Genomic DNA, 21,462 nt, shown 5'->3' on the forward strand with positions numbered 1-21,462 from the left:
AAGAAAAATGTGTCTAAAACGTTGGGGCACGTCAAATACGGTATGAGTAAGTTTGGTATACGTGAGTACAACGCTAAAGTACGCTATCATACGTCGTAGTAAGTAGAGTACGTCAAGAAATTTTAAACATGTTCAAAATTTTACGACGTACTCGGCGTATGACACACGTTCCGCATGCGATGGGGATAGGTTGTACACACGATATGTGGACGCTTACACACGTCCACAAAGGCTACTTATAAGCTACTCATAAGTCGAAACACGTCGCGGTAATGTCTTTTTTACGCGAAACTTATTTCTAACTTATGTTTGACGTGCTTTGAACCAATTCTGTACGTAGTCCCAACACACATCGACGTATGTAGACGTATTCCAATGACGTCTTCCGGTCGACAAAAAAATAAATGAACGTGTTTCTAGGTTACAACTGCCATATAAAGACGTGTTCCCAGCGATTTTGGGAATTGGTATATAAAAATGCTGCTCATAAAAGGGGAACCCAACAGCGTTTTCGAGTCCTGTTTGAGTCGATGTTCATGTCAGTAGTAACAGTATCAGTATTAATATTAGTAGTAGTTTGTTCATGTTGGCAGTAGTAGGTGAGTGTGAGGAGGAGGGTGTGGGTTATGATGGATCGTCCTTGCGTTTAACGATTTAACGATTTAAATGATAAACTCAACGATTTAAATGGCTGCATCTCCACTATTGAAAGTAGACGCTTGCGCTCAACAATTGGATTTTTTTTACACTCAACGACTTTTAAACGGTACCACTCAGCTATTTTCATTGTTTACAATGAACAATTTAAATTGCTGTCACTCGCCTTTGTTTTTTGACGCTGGCGCTCGGAAATTTTAATCGTTTCTATTGAACGTGCTAAATCGCTCAAACCCCACTATTGAAAGTAGACGCTTGCGCTCAACAATTGGATTTTTTTTACACTCAACGACTTTTAAACGGTACCACTCAGCCATTTTCATTGTTTACAATGAACGATTTAAATTGCTGTCACTCGCCTTTGTTTTTTGACACTGGGGTTTGGAAATTTGAAGCGTTTCTTCTGAACGTGTTAAAACGCTCAAACTCGACTATTTTAAATAGACGCTGCTGATGGACAATTGGAATCATAGCCAAGCTTGACATCGAAGTGTGAACATCCTCGTCATGCCGAAGAAAAGTTTGAAGAATGCTGCAAATAAGTGTCCTGGCCGTGGCCGTGGACGCTGACGCAAGGACGATCCATTATACCGACGTCTTTCAGCCTATGAGTAACTTAAAAGTAACGTCTGTCGATGTGTGGCAACGAACGCGTAACGTGCCAACAACACGTTAATCATAGGTTAGAAATAAGTTTCGGGTACGCTAAGCATTACCTCGGCATGTCTCAACTTATGATTCACTTACAAGTAGCATGTGTTGACGTCTGTCAACGATCGCAGACCGTGCATACAACTTGTGGCCAGCGTAGCGGAACGTGTGAGTCATACGCCGGCATACGTCGTGAAATTTCAAGCATGAAAAAATTTGAGGACAACCAAAAAGTACAACGTTTAAAGCCAGCGTACAACAACATATGGCAGTGTTTTTCAGCGTGCTCTCAATGTTATCAAAACTTACCCATAACGTATTCAACGTGTGCCAGCGTTTTAGAAAAAAAATTCAAAAATCGGCATACGTTGGCTAAAACGTCAAGGTGTGACCGGGCCTTTATATCCTGAAAACTGCAACTTTGCCCTTTAGTTACAATATATTGTGGCGTCGACGGCTCAACTAACGTCGAGCTCGTTGTGGCAGGAGGTGAAAGTCCAACGACGTCCAAAGCGGCTCAACTCCTGAGGAGACGTTCCAAATTAATGGCGGACAATACGCACGTGGGTCATGAGGAGAGATATACGAAAACCTTAAAACATTTTAAAACAATGGGTTTATTTCCAGAACCACAATAAAAAGAACCAGGGATGATGTAATCGTGACAGAGGAGATGACGGCAGGCCGGTACTGCGAAGAAAAGGGTCACCAAATCGATAATAAATAATTATGTACAATGAGGTCAAAAAAACCTGAAGAACTATGTGCCACACACCAGACTCAGTCACTGACCGGAAGGGGACAAAACCAGGGGACTCAGCTCTGGTGGCAGCGGGGACGAGCAGGCAATGAGGAGAGACTTGGAGGACAATGACGAGGCGAGCACACGATGGGCAGGACGATGGTGGGGGACGATGAGGTGATGAGTGGGACGATGAACAAGCTCCAGGCGATGAACACAGGCAAAGGTAGGCAGGTAGGATGACCTCCTCAAAACTCTTTTTCCCATCATGTTCCCCATTCTCAAACCTCGATCACCTCACAGAGTCTCCTCAGGCTCGCACACACCAACAACCAGCCGCGTTACGCTCAGACCTCCAACTCTCTCACCATCTACCCGATTAGGCTCCTCCCTCTCCTCTCCATTGGCAATGCTCTGCCCTCTTGGGAGGCATCTATAACTCTGCCCCTGTCTTTTGCCAAGTCTACCGGTGCCCCCAGTAGAGGTGTACATAGAGGTTATACAATTCCCTTTACCATAATCCCTAACTAATTATTACCATGCACCACCCCCTCTGTGGCGCACATGCAAACAAGACTATTCTCAAGCTAACCTTTCCCTACGTATACATTGAGATGGCCAACGAACCGTACACGGACCATGCTGCTATATCTAAACACACAGACACACACACACACACACACACACACACACACACACACACACACACACACACACACACACACACACACACATAACAATATATTGATAAGATTGGATAAGATAAGAAAAAAAAAAGTATTTTCTGAAAAAATACCTATAACTTTAGTTTCTTCATGTAAATTATGGTATGCTGAGAATGGTCCTGTCGCTACTCACACTTGGAATGCATACACCTTGAATAAAGATCATCAGAATGCAATACACAAAAATCAAAAAACCTTCAAAATAATAAAACTGGACAACAAACAGAAATAATGGGATGTGGAAACAGGTGAAGTGAACGATACCTTTAGCAAGAATTTTGAAGAGTCGATGGCAATCACCACCGTTGGTGATTATCCCAACCTGCTGCATACTCTTGCTGAATGCCTCACTATCTAATGGCTGCGATGGAAATGAGAAGCTCTTGAAGGAATCAACTTCCGGCGTGGGAGGCAATGGTTCCAAGCCAAATGGACCTACATCACTCATTAGCCAGCTATGAGCAATGAGTAAACACAACGGCAACATTTTTCACAATATATCACAATTCAAAAGACAATACAATGCAATTTAGTTAGGAGCCCACCGTTTTTAAACTTCCTACACAAAGGTTAAAATGGAGTTGACTCGAGGAAAAAGAACCTTAGATCTTCTTCACTGTCTCATGTTCAGCAACATGATTTCCTCATTTGTCATCCAGACACTTTGCTTTTTATATTATCTCCCTTGTAAAAAAATTTCCACACCACAAGTCTCATCGATTCCTTTCTCCACATTCTTTCAATAAAGCAGTCCATCATCACATTTGTTGAAAGCTTCATAATAGTTTGATTGGAAAATTTGATGCATCATATACAGCAAAGTGATACAGTGATTGATGTATAACATGTAAATGACACAGTTTGTTTGTTTTGGAAAGTACTCAGGAGATAGCCAAATGTTAGTTTTTACGAGAAATATAAGAGGAGTTGATAACTGAGAATGAACAAACATTTTCTGTGACAACATGTGGAAAATATTGTTGCGGTTCTCGACACTCCCCCAAGGCAAAGGCACACAACATATTGCAGTCCCGAGACAGTTATTTCATTAGTATCCATTTCAGATAGCCCTTCCCTCATGTCTTGTGGGTATGTGGGTCAAAATGTGTTGCAAGAGCTTTTAGGTCGGTCTAAAGGCCCGGTCACACCTTGACGTTTTAGCCAGCGATGGCAACGTGTTAAAATGTATGTAAAACGCTGGCTTACGTTGAACTTTTGATGTTTTTTTTTAAAGATTCGGACGTATTCATAGCGACTTGGTCTTATGTATAACGCATTGGCAACTACACAGAACGTTTCGTTGTGTTATAGATAACTTATACCAAAGAATGCTGAACCTGTTGTCGGCCTACACAACCGATGCCCAACGATAGTCTAACTCAGGCATAGCGCATTGCACGCATCGCTGACGATGTCGTGACGTAGCCTATTAAAAGGCTGACGCACAACGATTCGAATCATAACTGCCGTAGAAATGGAAGGGTCAAAATTGCGGTCACACCTTGGCGATCTTGCCAGCGTATGCCGACGTAACAAAAAGTGTGTCTAAAACGTTGGGGCACGTCGAATACGGTATGGGTAAGTTTGGTATGCACGAGTAGAACGCTAAATACGCTATCATACGTCGTAGTAAGTAGAGTACGTCAAGGATTTTTGAACATGTTCAAAATTTTACGACATACTCGGCGTATGACACACGTTCGCATGCGATGAGGATAAGTTTTACACACGATATGTGGACGCTTACACACGTCCACAAAGGCTACTTATAAGCTACTCATAAGTCGAAACACGTCGCGGTAATGTCTTTTTTACGCGAAACTTATTTCTAACTTATGTTTGACGTGCTTTGAACCAATTCTTTACGTAGTCCCAACACACATCGACGTATGTAGACGTATTCCAATGACGTCATCAGGTCGACAAAAAAAATAAATTAACGTGTTTCTAGCTTACAACTGCCATATAAAGACGTGTTCCCAGCGGTTTTGGGAATTGGTATATAAAAATGCTGCTCATAAAAGGGGAACCCAACAGTGTTTTCGAGTTCCTTTTTGAGTCGATGTCCATGTCAGCAGTAACAGTATCAGTATTAGTATTAGTATTAGTATTAGTAGTAGTTTGTTCATGTTGGCAGTAGTAGGTGGGTGTGAGGGGGAGGGTGTGGGTTATGATGGATCGTCCTTGCGTCCGCGTGTCCACGGGTAGGTTCATAGGCTGCCACTCAACGATTTAAATGGCTGCATCTCCACTATTGAAAGAAGACGCTTGCGCTCAACAATTGGATTTTTTTTACACTCAACGACTTTTAAACGGTACCACTCAGCTAGTTTCATTGTTTACAATGAACGATTTAAATTGCTGTCACTCGCCTTGGTTTTTTTTTTTTTTTTTTTTGACGCTGGGGTTTGGAAATTTGAAACGTTTCTTCTGAACGTGTTAAAACGCTCAAACTCGACTATTTTAAATAGACGCTGCCGATGGACAATTGGAATCATAGCCAAGCTAGACATCGAAGTGTGAACATCCTCGTCATGCCGAAGAAAAGTTTGAAGAATGCTGCAAATAAGTGTCCTGGCCGTGGCCGTGGATGCTGACGCAAGGACGATCCATTATACCGACGTCTTTCAGCCTATGAGTAACTTAAAAGTAACGTCTGTCGACGTGTGGCAACGATCGCGTAACGTGCCAACAACACGTTAATCATAGGTAGGAAATAAGTTTTGGGTACTCTAAACACTACCTCGGCGTGTCTCAACTTATGATTAACTTACAAGTAGCATGTTTTGACGTCTGTCAACGATCGCAGACCGTGCATACAACTTGTGGCCAGCGTAGCGGAACGTGTGAGTCATACGCCGGCATACGTCGTGAAATTTCAAGCATGAAAAAATTTGAGGACAACCGAAAAGTACAACGTTTAAAGCCAACGTACAACGACGTATGGCAACGTACTACGACGTATGCCAGCGTGCTCTCAATGTTATCAAAACTTACCCATAACGTATTCAACGTGTGCCAGCGTTTTAGAAAAAAAATTCAAAAATCGGCATACGTTGGCTAAAACGTCAAGGTGTGACCGGGCCTTTATAATCGCATTCTTTATTGTTTTATTTTCCTTTACTTCATACACACGGCCCCTCCTTCATGCAAACATGCATACAAGCAGCTCATTAGTATACACGTGCTCTACACACTCACTCTCTTCATCGAGCTCATCTGCCTCTTCATATGACTGGCTCTTCGTCTGGGCCCGCCCCTCTTCTTCTCTTGCCCGCCCACTTCTGCTCGCTCTTGCCTGCCCTGCTAGCATCTGGCCTGCCTACTTTTCTTGTATCTGGTCCACCTTCTGTTTTTGAGGACAGGGAGCAGAATGGAGTCCATGTTGCAGAGCACTGGATGAGCGAAAACCAGACCAGGTACTGCCTTTGCCCATTTGTTTCCAACATTCTTCCCTTTGTTTCTGAAACCCCCTGACACATATTCACACATTTCTCTCCATCTCATCGCACCTCATTTTGCACCTCTTCACTCACATACCATAGACACCCGCATTTTTCTTCCCTCTTGCCCTTCCTAAGTGACTGGGTTGCATTGGTCCGTCGACCGCACCAGGTACAAAGAGGTCATTCACACTTCATACTTTCTCTTATCTTTCTTTGCTTTCTACTTTCCTCGGTGTGTGTGTGTCTGATGGCGCCTGTCATGTTAGCATAATTAAGATTGTAAACGTTTTATATTGGTTTAACTCTGCCCTGTGCCTTCTCTTTTGTATAAAACTGTATTTTATTTTACCACACCCCACAAATCCTTGCTTTCCCTGCTGTGCATATTGCTTGTCATAAAACCTTTTATTATTGTTCACAATCCTTTTCCTCACCCTCGCTTTATAAATAAGTTACTTATATTGTAAATGCACCCAACGCGTTCTGTCTTTTCCTCCATTGGTCCAGCATGGTCCGCACGTAGTTTGCCGGGAAGTTCTAACCCACGAATGGGCTCTTATTAGCAGGTGTACACTTGGCTGCAACTGATATGGTAAGTTAACGCAAGTACGTATTGAGTGCACGAGGCCCCCCTTGGTATGGCCATCCACAGGTAAGATATCACATTGAATTGTGTAACCCAGTCAGGATTGGCAGTCCCAATCATCGTTCGTGGTTGTTTAACAACACATCAGCGTGCAGAGTTATCTGTGCCTCGCAGCCTCGGGACCGGGCGTTTGGGAGGGACCCGAGTGCTTCACCTTGTAGCAAGCCTCAAACCGCAGATCCACAACAATATTGGCATTTGAGTCAAGTGACAAAGTTTTAGTGACTTAAACAGACATTTGGAGGGTGATGCAAGTTATGAGGTGACAAGCGAGCCTGGTGTTGGCTCTGTGGTTAGGATGGTGGCTTGGGATCCTAGGGTCCCGAGTTCAAGCCCCGTCGGCCACTGAATTAATACACCAGGGGGGGGTTGACTCAGCCTATCATCCTTCCGAGGTCGGCGAAATGAGTACCAGTTCCAGTGTGTGTACTGGCAGAGGGGCACTGCATCAGCGACACAGTCACGCTTCAAGAAATGATAGCTACCCCGGCAGCTAAGCTGCCATACGACCACCAGGTGACAAGCGAAGGCTGTGAAGCTGACCGGAGTTTGGGATCCTTTCTAATTTGCTCAAGTAGGTCTGAGGGAAGATGTGAGAGGAGCTGACGTGCTTGTTCTGCTGGAAGAACTGACGAGTCTGTTTTGGATATACTGTGGAGGAAGAGATTCAGGGCACCGTATTAAAGGAAGATGAAAAATATAAAATAATACAGTCTTCAAAACATGAAAGGAATGTGAAACTGATTATCACAGACAAATTGTAGTGACTGTTCATTCATTACAATAAACTTTTAGAACAAACATTATATAGCCATATTATACTGAAATACGCAATTTGGTATCTGCCTGTCTGTGAAGGCAGGAGCAATAGTGCTTATGGTGGAAGGGATTAAAAAAAAAAATTTAGCCCATAAGACCAAATCAAAATGATTGCCACTCAGAATTGCAAAAAAACCCCAGAAAAAAAACGGCATCTTTTATCAAAATAGAATGAATGAGAAAAACTTCGAAAGAAATTAAAGGCAAATTACACAGAGATAAAATGGATGTGGGGATGGAAAATGGAAACCTGTGGAAGTCTTCCAAAGCATCATGAAAGGAACCACGAGCAAGCAACAGGCAGCCACGCAGGTAGAGGCAGGCTGCACGTAGACCACAAGCCTGACTCGGAGCACTGTTGAGGGTTTCTGAGAGCGTAGAACTTAATTCATTGACATAGACCTCGAGCTCTTCAACTGCAAAAGGGTTCTTGGGTAATTGAGGCAAGCAAATGGTATGGACAGATGGGTCTAAACCCTTGGAATCTGGAAAAGACAAAAAAGTGAAAGTAAATGAGCTAACATCTCTACGGAGTGAACTATGGAGATTTCTCTTTCTAACTCACCATGCGAGCACCCAACATCTCCCCAATGTCTGTAGGTGTCAACCAACCTTACCCATTCATGATGCATTTCTCAGCCTGGTGACACAACAATGCAGGTATACAAAGGTGTACAGTATCAATATTTTTTTTCCTCAAAATCTACCCTGAAATAAATACAAATCGACTTTCTGACAGGCTAATTGAAAATAGCTCAGCAAGTGGAAGATTTCACACTTGCAGTTGAATTTTTCTTCAATTGTTCATGAAAGGTCATGCATGCAACTTCCTCTTAGTCGAAGGGAAGAGTGTAACCTTTTGCGAGTCATTGTTCGGTTTTGTTTAATACATTTTGACCCTATTGCAAGCAGATCAGGCTTGCCTAGTTATCCTGGCATAGCATTGTAGCATATTGGGTTTTATGCATTTCAACCTTCTAGAAAGACCATTACTATTTGAAGAAGCAAAGGTCTTCCATTTGAAAGTATCCCATTAGAATATGAACAGACGACGAACTTTAACCTGAGATGCTTCACAAGCAGTCTGATGCATCTGTCCTCTTTTCAGAGCATTCGATTGTGAACTTTAATGGTCCCTTCATACCTTTCATAAATGTCCTGATAAACTGGCTAAAATGCTAAATTTCTCCCATAATCTAAGGGGGGCACTGCATCAGGAACATTGTCATACCCCAGGAATGATGCAACAAATCACAAGTAAATGTATGATAGAAAAGACAAATATCTATTTGGGGCCGAACTATGTACTCTCAAACTGAAGGCTCAATTTGCATTAGTCATGTGGGTTATCTCAAGTCCGTATATTAACACCAGTCCTGGATGACACTTGACTGGCTTCATCAGCAGAACAAAATTATAAGTTACCTGGGTATCCTCCATCATGCAAAGTCTTGCTTTGTCACACCTGAACTTTTAACCACTTACAAGGCCTATGTATCCTCAGCTTGATTGAGTTCTGCTTTCCCCTCTGGGCTGGCTCCCCTGCCTCACACCTTGCTCAGCTTTACCGCAAAACAAGGAATTCAAAATCATTGGAATCTCCTGCGATGATGCTGAGTCTCTCGGTCTATCACTTTCACAATGCAGACAGGTTGGTGGTGTCTCTGTCTCTGTCTCCGACTGCCTCCTTTCTAGTCTTGCACCCTCTGCCTTTTCAGTGCTCTGTTACCCCCCCCCCACCCCCAGGTTTCTGTAGGGTGCATGTGGTCTGCCAATAACTCCGTTCTGATAAAACTCGCAAAATACAGAACCACTGCTCACCTACACCTCATTCGCAACCACCTGTGGAACCAACTACACCTCATTCGCAACCAGCTGTCTTATTTTATCCCACCTGTGGAACCAACTTCCTCAATCTCTTCAATCTCATTATTTCCTCCAGGGATTCAAGGCAGCTGTTCACCACCATGTCAGGTCACTCTCCATCCACAACCATGATTTTTTTCTACCCCATCAACCCTCCCCAAGCCCACCTACTTTTAGGTTTCCAGTTTTATTCCACTTCCGTGATTAAGAGTTTGTGGCTGTCCAGATGCATCATGCGAAATTTGGTCCACATCAGTCAGGTAGTTTGTGAGGAGAAGATGTTTTAATCAAATGTTATCGGATGAGTACGTACAGCCGGACAACTGGGAGCCACTATATGAGCTTGTTTCGGAGAAATAACCGAAAAAGCAACAGATGAATTGTACAGAGATGGGGAGGATTACAGATCGGGGAGAAACGTAGCAAGGGAATACAGAGTTTCTGTTATAATAGCTTACATACATAATATGATCTCAACATATGATCTTCGCAATAGGCCTACATATTACTCGATCATGGCACTGTGTAAGCACCATACTCACTCAAGGCCTGAACATGGAAGTGTTGTAATAAACCTGTATAAAGCAAACTTTTTAATAACAAGTGCACGTGTAAACACTACGGTAATTAAATTTGTGTTGCTGACAAATCATTACAACCTTACTTCATCATTTCCTGGAAAATAAAAAAAATAAAAATAAAACAAAACACAAGCAGCAAATTAGAACAAGACCCAATCGAGGCCTGAGAAGGCCAATCATGAGGATTGAATTTTATTTATTTCTCCAATTTTTTTTGTATTCAAACATAGCCCTCGACCTTCCTCTGGATGAAAGAAGAGGCCATGCAAAGTTTGGTTGCACTGGTTCCTGCAGGGTATGAATGCATAACGAACAAACACACAAACAAACATTCTTCTTTATATATTAGCTTCTTACAATTACATGTCCTGTAATGGTCTGCGACGTTTATTGTAAAATAAAACTCTCAAAGATTTACTTCCTTCGTGTATAAGCAGACATTGTACGAGCGGTATAAAGCACTGTAAGAGAGGTGTTTCGTAGATATACGAGCAGTGTATAGGCAGACACCGAACAAGCAGCTTAAAGGCCAACGCTGCACAGGTGGGATACGAGTATAGACCAACAACACACGAATGTGTATAGGCCTATACCGTATGAGTGGTATCTAGGTCGACACCATACGAGCGATGTATCTGTCAACACAATCAATACATTGTACTCAATGTCATCTGCCATCTGCTTCAAAATCAGCAAACATGACCTCCAAGCAATCTACAAGATCTGCAAAGATAATTAAGCAAATAAAACAGACATGTCCTTTGCTATAATATCCAGGCTTGTGTTTTGTTTGACAGTCAGTAGAATATGCATAACAAGAAGGGAAAGACAAAATAATAGCAAATCTCACCATTGGCCCAATCGAGTAGGATTGGAGTTGTGCGTCCTTTGTCAGATTCACCGTCGAGAGAGGTTGGACCGAAAAGTAGACTCCTACTGCTGCTGTGTGGATCAGCAGAGTCCTGGGTCATAAGTTTGGAAAACATCCCATCAGAGTAAGAGTGACGAAAACAGGTGTTATGATGAGGGTCACTTCGAGGGCTGAGTGAATGAGGGCACAAAATGGAATGGGTGAGAACAAGATGAGAATTAGGACACAAAGACAAAGAAAGTTTAATAAGTAAATGGTAAAAAAAAATTGGCTGAATTGAGGAGAAAGCACAGCAGAGGAGGAGGAAGGAAGGTTGTGAGGCAGTTAAAGAGGTGAAGGACAAAAATGGCTCATGGTTATGGCAGGTTGATGTCAGCAAATATATAAAAGCCTTAAAACAGAGGAATAGATGAGATGGACAACATGGTCTGAAAGAACAGCTTCAAAAATGGTGTTTTCTTTTAATAGGTAATGAAGAATGGAATGAGAGCGAAGGAAGGAATGATGGTGTTCGTAAGCTGCCCTACGAAGTCATGAGAACTGTTGATCTTCGGTCTATGCAAGAAAAAGCATCCACTTTCCGCTCCAGTCGGTCTCTCAGAAAGCAGTGGAACATGTCTGTGGTCAGAAGCTGACAAGACGACAAATGCAAATCATCAACAGATGGTCCCAGTGCATGGAGCAAAGTGGACCACCAAATATCATCAACTGCAAGTAAAATGATCCTGAACAATGTAGTACTTTGGGAAAGGCAAGATATATATCGAGAAAATATCATTATGAAGAGAATAAAATGAAAACAGACAAATCATTATTCAAACACACACACACAAAAAAAAAACAATGCCAGAGGTTTGAGAAGCACCTGCGTTGTCATCCTAATTGAACCACATAACTACTTGTCTTTCCTCCAATCAGGCCCAGCACATATAATTATTGGAATCAGATCATTACCTCTGCCATCTAAAGGCCCAGTCACACCTTGACGTTTTAGCCAGCTTATGCCGATTTTTGGAAAATTTGTCTAAAACGCTGGTACACGTCGAATACGTTATGGGTAAGTTTTGATAACATTGAGAGCACGCTGAAAAACACTGCCATACGTCGTTGTACGCTCGCTTTAAACGTTGTACTTTTCGGTTGTCCAAAAACTTTTCCATGCCTGAAATTTTAAGACTTATGCCAGCGTATGACTCACACGTTCCGCATAACGCTGGCCATAAGTTGTAGGCACGTCACGCGATCGTTGACACACGTCGGCACACGTTACTTGTGGGTTACTCACAAGTCGAAACACGTCGAGGTAATCTTTAGCGTACCCGAAACTTATTTCTAACCTATGAGTAACGTGTTGTACTCACGTTACGTGATCGGTGAAACACATCGACACACGTTACTTGTAAGGTGCTTATAAGTCGAAACACATCAAGGTAATGGTTGGCGTCAGTGTTCCAGACTACCTGGTTTTATTATTTTTTTTTCCTTCCTTCCTTCGGTATGATGGTGATTTTGACACTATGATTTCTAGTGCGGTTATAATATAATATAATTAATAGGCTGCCGCTCAACGATTTAAATCATAACCGCACTGTACACTGAACACCGTCATAACGAAGAAAAAAATAACCGGGAGTCTGGAACACTGACGCTAACCATTACCTTGATGTGTTTCGACTTATGAGTACCTTACAAGTAACGTGTGTCGATGTGCGTCACCGATCGCATATCGTGCGTACAACTTATTCCCATCGCATGCGGAGCGTGTGTCATACAGCAAGTACGTCGTAAAATTTTCAACATGTTTAAAATTACAAGACGTACTCCACTTACTACGACGTATGATAGTGTACTTTAGCGTTCTATTCAGGTATACCAAACTTACCCATACCGTATTCGACGTACGCCAGCGTTTTAGACGCATTTTTCAGAGGTCGGCATACGCTGGCAAGATCGCCAAGGTGTGACTGCGATGTTGACACTTCCATTTCTGCGGCGGTTATGATTTGAATCATTGTGTGGCAGCCTTTTAATAGGCAACGTCACGTCATCATCGGCGATGCGTGCAGCGCGCTATGCATAAGTTAGACTATCGTTGGGCATAGGTTGTGAAGGCCGACAACAGGTTCAGCATTCGTTGGTATAAGTTATCTATAACACAACGAAACGTTCAAAGTCCGTTACTAATACGTTGTGCATAAGACCAAGTCGTTATGAATACGTCCAAATCTTTAAAAAAAAAACATCAAAAGTTCAACGTAAGCCAGCGTTTTACATACATTTTAATACGTTGCCATTGCTGGCTAAAACGTCAAGGTGTGACTGGGCCTTAAGGTGGACGGAGGTTATGTTTTTCACCCGTCTGACTGTCTGCTTGTCTGTTTGTGAACAGAATATTTTAAAAAGTTGCAGACAGATTTGGACAAAATTTGGGAGACAGGTTGGGTGTGTGACGATGACAAATCGATTTGATTTTTGTGAAGATCCGAACCCGGATGCGGATACGAGATTAAAAAAAAATTTTTAAGTGATTTTAAAAATTGAGTGATCAGGTGAAACATAATATATCACACAATATCTCAAAAAGTTGTAGATGAGTTGTAACAAAACTAGGTGGATGAGTTGGTAAGAAGACGAGGACAAGCCAATTATATTTTAGTTCAGGTCTGGAAGCAGATGTGGCTTATAAGTGGGATACAAAGCATAAACTGTTCATTGTTCAGCCTGGCAGGTATGTGCTCTGCCGAGTGCCGTTCTAATTCGTCTCTGTACTAAATACCTTTTACACAAGCTGTCAGCATTCACATTCATCCGACGCTCATCTGCTCAATTCTGATTTGGTAATTCATGTCAAAAATGTGTGGATAAGTTAATTTGCAAATCAAAATCAAGTTTCATTGCAGGTATTTTCACCAAGTTGTGTTCGACTGTTCAGAGAGTATTTTTGGGATATGTGTGCGGAAAAGGAAAACTCGTGTGGATGACCACAAGAGCAGGTGGGATTCATCAGAGCCATTAAATTAGTAGTCAGGGAAGTGCAGGGCTGTTCATCACCTTTTTATAGAACTGCAACTCTTGGGGCTGCCTTGTCCTTAAGAACTCATCAGAGTTGAAGACACGATGTTCGTAGTTCAGATGGTCGGTGACATCTCTGCCAAAACAAGACCAAATAATACTTAATTTACATAATCACAACGAGATGATGTTTGCTCGTGAGAATGTGGAGATGAAAATTCAACAGCCATTGAGAACTGCTTGGACAGAAATGATGCAAATAGACAAAAAAAAATTGGTGGTATTTGCAAGTATGAGGTTGACCAAGAAGTCCATGCCCAAACAAAGAAGTAGGAAAATAAAATAATGGTGAGTATCAGATAAAAGGTTTAAAATGCTGAAGAAAACTAAAATATCTGCTTCTTCAGCACCAAACAACTAAACAAATGATCGCCTGGGTCTGGGTGCATTACCCTGGTGGAGGATAGAGAGGGATCTCGACAAACACAACAAGCCACAAAAAAAGATAAATGAGCAACTTCAACATTTTTAACATTGCTCTCAGATGAGGGGTTCACACCCAATACGGCAGATTCTAGATTCTTGCTTCCCATGGTGGTTAGCATACCTCGAGCAATGCCCTGTTGATTGCATTAATTTTTAAGCATAAGTTGTCTCGATCAGTTTTTGTCTTTAGACATCAACAGCAAGACAAAATCAGCTTAATCAGTCAGTCCACGAGGTTTGTCTGTGCTCTATCCTCTAAATGATGAGCATCAAGCAGCGTACCATTTTTGGAATCTTTGGTACGATTCAGCCAGGATCAAAATAAAACTGCCGACCACAATGCCAATGGGTCTGGGAAATGTAAATACACTTCACAATCACAGTAACTTTAATGTTCAACATAAACTGAAAGATGGCTCGCGAGCCTGTTGATAAAATTACAGTGTACAAGTAATGAAAAAAATTTTAACAAGAAAAAGAGCAATCAAAGATTGCAGATCCTCGCCATTGAGCGGTTTCAGAGAAAATGATGGCCAAATTTTTTCATTTAATCCAATATGGCTGCTACACCATGTGACCTATGATTTCAGGGTTAGCAACAAAATATTCTCCATGGGGAGTCCCTCCTATGTTTAAAGTTTCGCATCCATCGGACAAGCAGTTGCAGAGAAAACCATTTTTGGATAAGGATTTCAACTCAACTAATTATGGCTGGAATACCACTTCACCAATCATGTAATCATTATCACCCTATGTACCCCATGGGGAGTTGATGACATATGCCAAGTTCCATTTTTTTTTTTGTTGAGCAATTTTTGAGAAAACGATGTGCAATTTTTTATTTGATCCAATATTGCTGCCATACAATTTACGACGTCAGAGTTTGCAACAAAAGATTCTCCAGAGAGAGACCCTCCAATGTTTAAAGCTTTGCATTGATCAGATAAGCGGTTGCACAGAGAAACATTGGAAAAGTGAAAATATACAGATGCGGACACACACAGACACAGACAGAGAGACACACAGACAGGGGCATTGCAACCGTCTTGTATCTCCTTCGAGATGAGACTGAAAATGCAAAAGGATGTTGGGATGTTACTCCAAAAATTATGCAAACAAGGGAGGGATGGTCACAAGAAAAGATCATTTGAAATCATCCCCACATCTTTCTCTGAATAATAGTTGCCCCAAGAAAAGACTGTGTGTGTGTGTGTGTGTGTGTGTGTGTGTGTGTGTGTGTGTGTGTGTGTGTGTGTGTGTGTGTGTGTGTGTGTGTGTGTGTGTGTGTGTGTGTGTGTGTGTGTGTGTGTGTGTGTGTGTGTGTAGTGATGTGTGTGTGTGTATGTCTTTGATTGTTATCTCCATAATTCGGGTTTCAGAAGGTGGAATGGAGTCCTCACAGGAATCGAAGTATCCTCCTTCATTTCAGTGAAGGATCGCGATGCATGGCTTAAGTTGTGAAGTTGTGTTCTCAGAGTTTTGTTCCGAGGACTCTTTTCAGAATCATCACTGAGCCACGGACAGCTTCCAGCTCTAGTTTGTTTGTGGTAATGTTCCCAGGGATGGCTTGGAGGATCTTTGTGAGGTTCTTCTTTATCATTCCCATTGCTCCAATTATCACTGGTAAAATTTCAGCACTCTTCAGCTTCCAGGATCTTTTCACTTCTTTGAGGTCTTGATATTTGGGCATTTTCTTGATATCTGCATTATTTCGACCAAAATCACTGGGTACTGAAACATCAAATAACTATGCCTTCTTTTCCTTTTTGTATCTGAGTACAATGTCCGGTCGCAGTGCTCAGGTTTCTATGTTCACACTGGGATGGGATCATCAGATCGTACATGAGCATTATGTCCTCGTTTTCAATGATTGCTTTTGGTTTGTATTTCCATGAGTTTTGTGGAACTGGGATATTGAAATTTGTGTAGATGTGCCAGTGGATTACCCAACATACCTTGTTGTGTCTTTGTGTGTACAGCTGTTCTGACATGAGTTTTTTACATTCTGATTGGAAGTGGCTCGTGCTTTCTGTTTCTACCTTGCAAAATCTACACTTGGCCGATTGGCTTAGTCCTGCCATTTTTTTTTATAAAGCCATTCTTGAAGTGTCCTTGTTCCTGGGCATTTATAATGATTCATTCTCTGCTCCAATTGAGCTGACCTCTTCTTATCCATTCCAGTGATCCTTCTTTGTCTATCCCCAATCTGTCCAACTCTTTTGAAAAAAAATTCCCTGTTATTTCATCTTTCTGCCACTTGTCACTATATATCTTTTCGTATTTCATCTTGCATTTTTCTTTTGTCTTTTTTTTGCAATCGTTGGGGCTGTATTTGTTGCTTTTTCGGTTTGTTGCGTGACGACATCTATTCGCATCTGTTTTTGGAATTTTTTTGCATGGCGAGTCAGAGGCAGCTTTTCTGGCTTGTGTTCATGCTTGTGTACAAATTGTATTCGGTAGTCTGTTGAACTTTTCACATACTCTGCTAATCCTACAGTTGATGCTCTATGCACTTTATTGAGTTCCATCAGGCCGTCACCTCCTTCTTTCCTCGGCATGTACATTCTCGGGATGCATTGATTTTCGTAGAACATTATGTGGAGAGTGAGGAGTTGCCTTGTTCTGATATTTAGTTTCCTGATTTCCACTTGTAATCAGTTTACTCTTCTGCAGCTGTATTGGAACACTTGTACGGCGAGTTGGTTTATGGCTTCGATTTTGTTCCTTGGGGAGAGGTATGTTTTCAGGATCAGCTTCGTTCTGCGCAGGTATTCTTTGGTTATTGTTTTGCCCATTTGTTTATGACATATTCGGTGGCCCTTTTCTTCTCCAAGGTATTTGTATGAATCTTCGTTGTCGAAGCTCCTGTATTGTTGTAACCAGTCGATTTTTCATCAAAACTTTGTCTTTTCCAGAGCCAACCGTTATTTAAAGAAAGAAGTAGGGATGGTTTCACATGATCATTCCTTGTGAACATCCCTGCCTTGTTTACCTACTTTTTGGAGTAACATCCCGACATCGTTTCATCCTTTTAAATCTTTACCTCCACCACCAAAGGCAAAGGAGGTTATGTTTTCACCCCTCTCTCTCTGTTTGTTTGTTTGTCTGTCTTTCTGTGTACAGGATATCTCAAAAAAGTTGGAGACAGATTTTGGACGAAACTTGGTGGACACATTGGATGTGTAACAAGGAAGAATTTATTCAATTTTGGTGAAGATCCAAATCCGGATCCAACAATTTTTTCAATGATTCTTCACAATTGAGAGATTGGTCTCAAAAAAATACATATATAATACGATATCTCAAAAAGTTGTGGACGGATTCGGATGAAACTTGGTGGACAGGTTGGGTGTGTGACCAGGATAATTGATTCGATTTTGGTGAAGATCTGAATCCGGATCTGGATACGAGATTTATTTAATTTTTAAGTGATTCTTCACCATTGAGAGATCGGGCCAAAAATGATATAGTACTGTATAGCATGATATTTCAAAAATGTATTGGGCCAAATATGTTCTCGTGGATCAGGAATTATGTGGCGGAGGTATGCGCTCTACTGAGTGCCCTTCCAGTTAAAAAATGCTTGTATGACTTGTTTCTTTACATTTTTAGAAATGTATATGGATGTTCTACTACTTATTTTCAAATATTGTCATACAAACTTTATCGAAGTGCTCACATTGTAATGGTACCGTGCGTACTTCATGGACGATCTAATATTCTAAATAGTACTACTTTATGGAAATATGTGTGGGCTGTTGCTGTCACCGACTTCCTGATAATATTCCACCATTAACCACCCCCATATGTGACTGATTGGCTCTCGGGCAAATCTGGGCAACGGCCCTGCCCCAATCAGGCTACTTGACAGTCGTAGTCCCGCCCACCCCTCTGATCCCTTCCTATTCCATTAAAAGGAATGCAGTTTTGCATACTTTTTGTGGAGTCCTTTCAAGCTATTAAAATTGTGATAGCAAAGGATGCTTCACGAAGTAAAAATCTATCGGATGGTACCAGTCATTGCCACTGAGAGAGGCAGCTCAGAAATACACTGTCTGAAGATGATTATTATTACCATTAATTAGTCGTCGTGGGAAAAATATTTGCCAGTTTTGACCGATCTCAGTTTTTTGCTGTTTTTTTTTTTTTTTTGCCTTTGCCATGGTCTGGAGGACTGAAAAGTTGATCCCTGCTTTTTTTATGGGACCGCCGTCGTATATGAAACACATCAAATCGTGTTTCAAACTGAAGACAATCAGCTGAACAGACAAGGTAGGCTCTCATATGCAGCCGAAGTGACTTTTTAGAGAAGATACTCCAACTTTAGTTTCGTATGTTAGGGGATGGGACCGACATTTTTTCCCACGCCATCCCCATATTGAGAGTGCTGGCGTACTCTGATAGATAATAATGTAAGTAATGTATATTACCATCACATGATAAAAAGTGATGTGTTAATGTCATGCTGACAGCTGCATTTATATTAAAGTAAATAATTTCATCAAACCTGAAAGTGGAAAGGAGGAAGTTGAAGTAGAGCTTTTTCAGGTACTCATTCAGGTGACTTCGTCTCGCGTGGCGCCATTTTCGTTCTGCCACCAGGTTGGTAGGTGTTGGAATCCCCAGTGCAGCAACCTCCTCACTCAAACGCAAGTCTCTGGCACTGTTCAAGAACACATAATTTACTTTTGATAAATTTACCTCACATCAATGCTTCGATAATAAATGGCAATGTATGTCACTCAGTGCATCGACTCCATAACTCCAAGATCATGACATAAAAAAGAAAAATGCAAAATGTTCTTATTTTGTGGGAGGTTTTGGGGATTTTTTTGTAGTATTTTTGTATTTTCTTGGTAACTTTTTTTTGGGGGGGGGGGGGAGTGGGTGAAAGTGGTTCTTGGGTGAGAAACACATCAAGCACATACCACCCCTTGATGAGACACCCACGGACAACACTCCGCACAGATGCACACAATCACCCATCCATACTCAAGCTACCTAAAAGCCCTGCGAACATTCCTACACCTCTCTATCTCCAATACTTGCAGATACTTACCCATCCAATTCAAATTTAAACTTCTCTACTGTTTCTGCTGCCACTAATTTTCCAGGAAGACAATTCCAGGCATTAACTACTCTTTGAGTAAAAGACCCCTGTCTCACTAACGTCTTAACTCTCCGCTTCTTTACTCTGAGACTACGGCCCCTGGTCCTTTCACTAACTATTGTGCTGAATAATTCTTCTGCACTTATTTTGTCTACACTGTTCATTATGTTCAACATATCTATCACATCTCCTCGTAACCACCTCCTGTCTAACGTACTAGAATGTAAGATCGGTCGCTTCGCTGATGGGAATAGTAACTTTTGCATAATTGCTAAAAAAAAATAGTTTTTGTTAATGGCGAAAAAACATGAGGTGGTGGATAGATACCACCTGAGCTCTACACTCAGGGAGCGAGGTAGGGGCGAGTGTTAATGGAATTTTCATCACAGCCATTTTAGACGCTGAATTCCGAATGATATAAAACAACATACAAAGCTTTCATAATTTATCACATACAAACCTTTCATCCACAGCCTGATGGAGTACTACTCTCCCCTCTGGACTGGTGCTCCTGCCTCTCACCTTTCTCGGCTTTCTGCTGTGGAAACCAAGGCATTTATGATCATTGTTATCTCCTGTGATGAAGCTGAGTCTTTGGGTCTCCCACTCTCTCACCGCAGGCAGGTTGTTAGTCCTCTGCTGCCTTCTACTGTCTCCTCTCCAGCCTCGTCCCCCCCCCGCCCCCCACTCTGTGATCTGTCCCCCTCCCCCCATGTTTCCACAGCACACTCAAGGTCCACCAGCAACCCCCTTCTGGTGAAACTACCAAAATCAAGAATTACTGCTCACCTTCATTCTTTCATTCCTCTTTTTCCCCCTCCTCTGGAACAAACTGCCACACTCTCTTCAATTCCACTCTTCCCTCCAGGTCTTCAAAACAGCTGTTCACCACAATCTCATATCTTCCCCCATCCTAATCCTTCATCTTTCCTACCCCCGCAAATCCACCCCAAACCCACCTCCTTCAAATTCCCTGCTTTCCTTCCTAAAAGTCCCTGTAGTGTCCATCTTGTTTACCCTGTGTTCCCCAACCCATCCCTCTCCCTTCCACAGATCCCCTAATGTCTCTGTTCCACACTGTTTTGCATCACCTGCTCCCCTTATTATATGTTCTGTGTGTTAGCTCCTATATGGGCCTAGACAATGTATACAAAAAAAAACCCACATGAAGAAGAAGATCAAAATAAAAAATATATATTCGCACTCCCCCTCCCCATCCTCCTCTCTTCCTTCTTTTGATCAAACTATCTGGGGTACATATTAGGTACGGGCCATGCCAGAAAACGGTCTCCTCATGCGTGTATGTGCAGCACGTTATATGCTGCACGAACGTATATGTATATATGCGTGTATTGCATGCATGCTGCACTGCTGATTATGTCGTGGGAACTGTTATTGCTTGATTAGCGGTATCCACGACAGGACAATTGTTGGCATGCAGACAGGGACGGATGCAGGCAAGCCAAGACCGAGCTTCTTTCATACGATAGATAAAGCCCTATTTACTTCAGCCGCTCCTCATAGCCGAGTCTAGCAAGGCCTGAAATCAATCTCGTAGTTCTGCGCTGAACCCGCTCTATGGTAGGTATGCTCTTCCTGAGCTGTGGTGACCAAAACCACACACAATATTCTGGATGGGGCCTCACTAAATTCCTATAGAGTGTTAAAACCACCTCCTTTGATTTATAACTAGCAGGGTACCCAGCATTGATCGGGAGAAAAATTGAGAAAGGGAGGGGGGTAGGAGAGTTGGGGCGCCAGTGAGGTGGGGACAGGAGAAGCCCCAGTGTGGGGGTGGGGGCAGTGGCTGGACCAGGGAGGCAGGGAGGATGGTGCGGTTGGACCAGATC

General features: G+C 42.1%; 1 protein-coding gene across 3 annotated transcripts in view; it reads right to left on the bottom strand.

The window, feature by feature from the left end:
• Nucleotides 1-21,462, bottom strand: part of LOC147028357 (DENN domain-containing protein 3-like) — a 134,285-nt gene that overhangs the window by 59,941 nt on the left and 52,882 nt on the right. For all 3 annotated transcript variants that reach the window (XM_085878676.1, XM_085878677.1, XM_085878678.1), the window contains exons 11-17: nt 19,010-19,165; nt 14,056-14,152; nt 11,532-11,635; nt 10,984-11,174; nt 7,937-8,171; nt 7,411-7,518; nt 3,040-3,230 (exon numbers count right to left, since the gene is read on the bottom strand). In XM_085878676.1, coding sequence (XP_085734802.1) covers nt 3,040-3,230; nt 7,411-7,518; nt 7,937-8,171; nt 10,984-11,174; nt 11,532-11,635; nt 14,056-14,152; nt 19,010-19,165 — 1,082 coding nt within the window. The remainder of the gene's footprint in view (nt 1-3,039; nt 3,231-7,410; nt 7,519-7,936; nt 8,172-10,983; nt 11,175-11,531; nt 11,636-14,055; nt 14,153-19,009; nt 19,166-21,462) is intronic.

Source organism: Eptatretus burgeri, chromosome 4, assembly GCF_056783735.1.
Source record: "Eptatretus burgeri isolate ZD-2024b chromosome 4, Ebu_testis_v1, whole genome shotgun sequence".
In the NCBI taxonomy this organism is placed as follows: Eukaryota; Metazoa; Chordata; class Myxini; order Myxiniformes; family Myxinidae; genus Eptatretus; species Eptatretus burgeri.